General features: G+C 35.8%; 1 protein-coding gene across 1 annotated transcript; it reads right to left on the bottom strand.

Moving 5' to 3' along the window:
• Positions 1-1,210: 1,210 nt before the first annotated feature.
• Positions 1,211-5,168, bottom strand: LOC149565045 (RmlC-like cupins superfamily protein). Its single transcript, XM_089817004.1, has 5 exons — positions 4,853-5,168; positions 4,543-4,736; positions 3,442-3,525; positions 2,971-3,270; positions 1,211-2,875 (listed from the first exon to the last, which is right to left on the bottom strand). The coding sequence occupies exons 1-5, from the start codon at positions 5,166-5,168 to the stop codon at positions 1,427-1,429; spliced, it is 2,343 nt and encodes a 780-aa protein (XP_089673130.1). The 3' UTR covers positions 1,211-1,426.
• Between the last annotated feature and the right edge of the window lie 2,564 nt (positions 5,169-7,732).

Genomic DNA, 7,732 nt, shown 5'->3' on the forward strand with positions numbered 1-7,732 from the left:
AAATGTTACATTAAAATAAAAGAACTAGCTCGCAAAACTCATCTTACACTTTAGCTCCACCCAAAGTTTAGGAGAAGTTGAGCATTTGGTGTCATATATGTTTGAAAAAAGATATTATCGAAGTCATCCATCCGAACATCCAAAGACCGCAAAGACCGCATGATAGTAATAACACAGGTCTGAACCCTCCATCGAAATATAAATAAATATAATATTTTCAATACATCAACCCATCAATCTATAAAATAGACGTAAATTAATTAATTAATTAATTATATAATATAACGTGCCGCCTCAAAATTATTCTTCATAAATTCTTTTTTTATTATTCTTCATAAAAAATTTTAAGCTTCATATCTATCAAAACATTTTTGAATACTACCACTAATCACTCTTTATTAAATAAATAAATTTATAATTTAATTAAATTATTTATAAAAAAGAAACAAGCAAACAAACAAACCATGGCAAATTCTAAAGATCATTAAAGATCCAAAATAAATTAGTGTGAGCTAATCCAAAAAAGGTGAGATTGAGCAAAAGAAAATTTTATTATGATTCTAATCCACATACACAAACATCTAAAACATTCTAATCCACATACGCAAACATCTAAAACATCTGACCACTCGAATTTACGTTCTTCATTCACAAAACTAAGGAACTCGATTTATCTTAGGTGTGATTATTGCTTAATTCCTACATTTAATAAATTAACCTAGATTAAACACAAAGGGAAGATATTTGTCCTCTTCATGATAGTTTTCAAAATAATAATATTCAGCGTAATTAATTTGATGAGTAACATTATAATCCTCATTGATTGACATATTAATGCTCTTTAGTTTCCGTTAAATTTTTATAGAGATATCTCATTTTTTTGTATGATGTTACTCCCTTTCTAGTCCTCGAACAAATAAGATTTCAAAGATTAACATTAATGCAATATGACAATCCTTAAAGATCTTTAACACTATATGCCTGTACCACATGAAGCTATAACTAAATTCAAGACATCTAAAAGGACATTTGACACCTTGATGGAGTCCAATTTCTATGTATTTTTAACAGATACTAGCATTGACAAGAGATTGGTTTTCTAAATATGCAACTCACTACAAGAAAACAATTCTTCCCATTACAAGCAAAAAGATATTGTTGCTAAAACAACTATCAGCCAAAGGAGAGCTATACATTCTAGAATCTCAGTCAAATGTGAATAATGTGGCTTGGCTTATGAAACTCTCGCCATATATAAAAGTTATGGGAATGCAATTGCTTTCAGGAGTATATCAAAACATCATTTGTTTTTGCCATAGGCACTTCGTCAAACTTGAGCAATCTGGGTAAATAGATATTAGTCACCAGGACTGGTATCTCTTTTCTTCTCTTGGGAACCCATCCAAAGATCTTTGGATGTATAACATCAGCTGTGTAAACCATGGGGTGATCTCCTCGGAACCATCTTGAGATCCAATTGTCTACTTGTAGCTTTTGTATCTTGTCCTCCTCTTTCTCCTTCCTCTCCCTTCTCTCTTTGTTCCTCCTCTCTCCTCTTCTTTTCCCTCTCTTGCTTCCATCTCCACTCTTCCATCTCTCCCTCCTCCTTTTCTTCCTCTCCTCTTTGCGCCTCTCTCTTCTTTGTTTCCTCCCCTTCTCCCTCTTCTCTCCTTCCAGCCACTTCCTTCCTATTTTTCTTTTCTTTTCTCCTCTTTTCTTCATCCTCTCTTCTCTTCTCTTCCTCTCCTCTCCTTTCCCTTCTTTCTTGCTCCCATCTTCTTTCCTCCTCTTCTTCCTCCCTCCTCTCCCTCTCCTCCTCCTCTCTTTCCTCCCTTTCTTCTTCCTCCTCCGTCCTCTCTTCCTCCTCACTCTCCCTCCTCTCTCCCTCCTTTCCTCTCCCCCCCTCTTCCTCCTCTCTCTCCCTCTCTTCCTCTTCCTTCTCCCTCTCTACTTCCTCCTCACTCTCCTCCCTCTCTTCCTCCTTTCGCCTCTCTTCCTCTTCCTCCTCCTCTCTCTCCCTCTTCTCTTCTTCCTCCTCCTCTCTCTTCTTCCTCTCTTCCTCCTCTTCCTTCTCTCTCTTCTTCCTCTCTTCCTCCTCTCTCCTCTCTTCCTCTTCCTCCTCTCTCTTCTTCCTTTCCTCCTCCTCCTCCCTCTTCTTCCTCTCTTCGTCCTCTCTCCTCTCCTCCTCTTCTCTTCTCCTCTCCTCCTGCTCTCTCTTCTTCCTCTCCTCCTCCTCCTCCTTCCTTCTCCTCTCCTCCTGCTCCTCCCTCTTCTTCCTCTCTTCCTCCTCTCTCCTCTCCTCCTCTTCTCTTCTCCTCTCCTCCTCCTCCCTCTTCTTCCTCTCCTCCTCCTCCCTCTTCTTCCTCTTCTCCTCCTCCTCCCTCCTCCTCCTCTCCTCCTCCTCTTGCTTCCTCCTCTCTTCCTCCTCCTCCTCCCTCTTCCTCCTCTCCTCCTCTCTTCTCTCTCTCTCTCTTTGGACCTTCTCCTCTACCCGTTCAGCACAAGAAGGGCATGTAAATATAACGGCATCCTTTTGAGCGGACAAAATATCAGCAAGATAATCGGAAGAAACGCCAAATCCCAATGCTGTGGTATCCTCATGCAATATATTCAACACAGAGTTTTGCCCAGCAAGGAATTGTGGTCGGTTGTATCTGGAACAAGTACTGAACCCTAAAAATTCAAATGATTCATTTCCAAATGACAACTGAGACATCGGATAAAACTGAGGCACTACAAACACATCTCCTTGACTAACTCTTATATTCTCTGCAGAGCTACCATTTGGATACACTATTTGGACCATCCCCCCTCCTCTTGTAACAAACCCAATCTCAGCAGCTCGAGGGTTCCAATGAGGAGACATCATTGCTCCCTGCAATATTAAGAACATAGTGAGAAACATAAAATTAGCTGAGACTTGTGAGACTTGATATCAATGAAATACACTTGTAAAAATTTGTTCTGTACCTTGGTTAAATTCACCATGAAAATGTTACGATCAGAATATTTCAATGGGGAATAATCTTTCCTATCCACAACTTTGGTCCATCCATACTTGTTATGAAAACTTGGCTTCTTATTTAATATGTTGAAGACTTTCATCTTCTTTTTGTGCCCTCCTAACATGGCTCCCAAGGGATTTTTTATACTTAGTATGAATCTCTTTCCCATGTCCTCCATCAGACTTTTATGTTTTGGAATCTCTGAATGAACAATAGGTCCATAATTCTGCCCACTTAGCAACTCTCCAATTTCTTCAGCAGAGACCTACATGGGAATCATCAATAAGATCATGCATGGAAATCATCTAGACGATCATGCACTTGTATTATTCCAAGAGATCATTAGGTAGCTATACAAGCTGACTATAATATATTATTTCATTGAGTAATTAAAGGATTTGTTTTAAAAATGAAAGCATATGAAATAACACCTTACCTTGAATGCTGATTTTATAATTTCTTCATCAAACCCTGAGAGAACACTAGCAGGATTGCCATGCCCTCCTCCAACAAAAATCATCTGTTATATCCAAGGAAAAAAGTATTAAATCTATCTATAAATACCGTACAGCCGAAAGATTCTAAGTCTCTGAATACTTGGCATAATGAAAACTACAATACCCAAAAGATCGACCAGGAAATTTTATGGTTAACCAACATAAAGCCAACATAGCCATATAGCCATAGCAAATAAATATTATTACATGCAACATCCTAACCAACATAGCTTCTCAGTTCAAATGTGGAATATTTTTTTAAGGATGTAAACTGATATTAATCTAATTGCTAGACATGATCATCTTGGAGGAATTAAAAATACACCCACGAAAATCAAATTTCTGAAGATGAAACCAGTCCACTACAATTATAGTAATCATTGCAAGCTATTGTCATTATACAAGCCTATGTTTGACACACCGCTTATTCTTTTCTGGCACAACATATATTTTAATATTCATTAACCAAATGAGAATTTAACCAAACTATTTATTCACAATGTTGCTGAAAAAATCATGGAGTGACCGTGGTTTTTGTGAGTTTTACTAATCAATATAATCTGTCAATGATCCTTACCCTAAGAGATCAACCAACATTCATATCTAGCACTATCTTCTATGAAACATTCATTACTATGTATTGTATATGAATTAATATCCAAACCTGAGATTCGTCTCCTTCAATAACATTACAATCTATAGTTATTGTGTAAGCCTAAGTCTGACCCATCTTATTCCTTGCCTAGCATATCCACAACACAATATAGGTTCTAATATTCATTCACCAAATGCGAGCTTAACGAAAATATTCATTCACAATGTTACTAACTAATTCATGGAGTGACCATGGTTTTTGTGAGTTTACCAATAAATATACCTTGCAAATAAACCTTTCAGCTAAATACTAATCCCTGTACCATGTGATTATTTGAATAAACCACCTGATTCTATAACAAAGAAGCAATCAAAGCTAATCATTTTGGCCTTAAAAAAGCCATTCAATAAAAATATCTAACATCACTACGAATTAAAATCCTAACCTGAGATTCATCTCCATCCAAAACATGAGAATCAGATTTGGCCCTCTCCATAATGCCAATCAGCCGGAGCCTCTCAGCATCCCCTGTATTAAACACATAGAACACACACCCAGCAGGGACCCTATATATATCTCCAACTTTCAGATTTTTTTCAAACAATTGATTTTTCCAAACCAATCCAAGCCTTGCTTTTCCTGCATCGACAATGAAATGCTCAGCCAACTTCATTATTCTAGTCCACCCTAATTCTTATGAATAAATCAGACTTTGCCCACATGTTATTTCTCCGCATTTAATAAGTAAATCTCACCTGTATGAACATAGAGCACATAATCTCTATTCAAATATAGTGGAAGCAGCAGGGAACTGAGCTCCATGGTTATAAAACTCAAATCAATAGGACCTCTTTCATATTTTCCATGAGTCTCAGTCCTAATTCTAAGTGACCTAATTACACCAGCATCAGTTCTAGCTACTTCCATAAAATCTCTATACACAAATGGACATTTTTCATTGGAATCCACGGCTCTAACTGTTAGAGTAAAGAAGAGGAGGAGGAGGAGGAGGAGGATTGATGACGCAGAAAAAAACTTCATTGTTCCAGGATTTTCAAAATGTTTTGCCATGAATGGGATCTCACAAGCTTTGAAATGAGTTAGTAAGAATTTTATGTGCATGAAATTTTTGTGGGTTTGTCCATTGTGTGAAACAGATACTGTTTTGATCTCTTCCGTGGCAATGTGTTTTGACACATCGATAGTCTTCTTGCATGGTGTCACCTCCTTATGTAAGATTAAGACACGCAGAAGAATATGGAGTTATCTTAAATGTTAAAATAATTATTTGGTGCAGCAGATCTGCATTACTAAATGCATTTCAGATCAATATACGTTGCAGTATGTTCAGAATAACATTAGCCTATTATGGGTTTTGCTTTATGATTAAAGGGGCTGCAGAAGTAAGAGAGTGAGGGTGGAAATGATTAAAGGCAAAAATTATTTCACCATGCATTGAAGTTTGTAACTTAGTTTTCAGTTTATTTTGGGTGATATAGTCTCATCTAGAGTTTAATTGGACTCCTTTTTCTCTACCAAATATTTATTTGTTTTTTTGTTTTCTACAATGCCATTAAGGGATTGTTCTTTGAGAATTTTGATGTTGGAATTTATCTATTGATTGTTTATAGTTTTATATTGGAGATCTTTACAGTCTTTTTACCAGTTATTGGCTGATTGAATCTAATACCTTGCCTCAAAATTAGAAGTGATGGTTTTAGATCAATAATATTTTCCCCCTCTGTATTTTTCACGGCTTCCATTATTATTATATAATATATAATACATCATTATTATAAGGTTTGATTTTTATGATACTTGTAATTGTTGTGATGTAAGTAGCATTATTCACCGAATTTCATCCATTAGGTTCCAATTTCAGCATTTTTTTTTGTTCTTTTCAAATTTTATCCAAATTTTATGAAATGTAGAATAATATTGTTATTTATAAGATTATTATTTTATTTTAAAATAATATTGAACTATTTAGTTTAACTATTTAGCAATGTCAAACTATTTTGATGATTTTGTAGACTTATTATCTATATCTAAATATAAATAAATCTATATAAGTTAAATTTAATATAAAATAAATAAATTTTCACCCTTGTTGATTTTAATCCAAATCTTATGATCGATGAGCTCAAATTTAGATTTGAACCTTGTGACTTGCAATCTTATGTCTAATTTTATTTTATTTAAACACCTTATAAACAGTATAGCTCTTGATCAAAAGTTTTATTTTAGTGAATTTCTAATGGAGAATTTGATTGCTTTGTCTTTATATTTAAGGCTTTATTCTTAATGTTTTCATAAATATATTGTGTTGAGAAGTTATGTCAATTTATTGATAACATATTTTATTGGGAAAACAAGTTTTGAAGGGGTCCTATGACCCTGTACATTAAGAAATTAAAATCTAGCATTAAGTCTGGAGATAAAACATAGCAAAAAGAGATAGAGCTAGCAATCAAACAAAGCCAGCTACAGAAGGATAATAGAATGATCAAAAATAAAACTAAAAGAACAATAAAAGAACTTGAAGAATGAAACCATAAGGAACTTAGCCCATTTTCTCAATTAGCTCAGTGGCCTGCTCCTCTAGCTAGACCATCTTCTCATCAACTTCTTTGATTTGGTTGATATCCAAAGAGGTCCTTACAGGCATTTTCCTAGTGGTGGCCCTAGTCCTCCTCCCAGTCCCTTCCTTGCTATCAACAGCTACACCTTGATCTTCAGCAATAGTAATAATGGCTTTCTCCCCCAGACTACCTTCCAATTTATTGATAAGAATTTTTACATGCTCATTGGAGGCTTTAAGGATTTTATAACTTTAATCCGCAATATTCCTTAGGGTGCTCTCAATACTATTATCTTTATTGTCTAGCTCCAGCACCTGGGTTTCCATCGTGTAGAAGGTTTCCATGTCAATTAGAGAACCCATAGGAGGTTTATCCCGCTCAGCAACATCTTGTAATTCTTCTTCGTCAATTCTCTTTTCCATTGACCTGATCTTATCTTTCAAATCATAACCTAAAGACACAACCATTTAATGGATTTAAAATTATCCAGAAGGTTATTCATGACATTTTTCAATAATTCCATGTCCTCCTTCGTGTTGTTGTCACTAAGAATGATCAATGAGGGATCAATGGGCTCTTGGAGATCCACTTTACCTGGTTCCACCTCACCAACCTTCTGATCAATCTTCTCCCTCATAATTCCTAGCCTCATTGTTTCCATGCTCATATTTTTCCAAGCCAATTTCCTACCTTTCAAAGGTGCAACAACTTCAACTACCTTAGCCTTAGAAGTCTGGGTGATGCACAAATTCCATGCCATGTTCCTCCTAAGAGGACGCATCCCCATACTATTCCTTGAAAAAAATTAGTGGGGAAACTAAGCTCTGACCACCTTTTAAGATCACATTTTCCCACTTTATGTTTATTCTTGGTCGGCTTGGAGTTCTTGCTAGTACCCTCGATCTTCATCAATATATTTGTCCATTTCATCTCCATCATCCTCATACTCATCTAACAAGATGACAATTTTGGCTTGTTTTTTGGGGATTGTCCTCTTCTTCTTATCCACTCCCTTCCCTTTCTTTTTCTTTCTTTAGCCAGCATCCTCAATAG

Source organism: Cupressus sempervirens, chromosome 3, assembly GCF_028749045.1.
Source record: "Cupressus sempervirens isolate cs-2001-9-10 chromosome 3, ASM2874904v1, whole genome shotgun sequence".
In the NCBI taxonomy this organism is placed as follows: domain Eukaryota; kingdom Viridiplantae; phylum Streptophyta; class Pinopsida; order Cupressales; family Cupressaceae; genus Cupressus; species Cupressus sempervirens.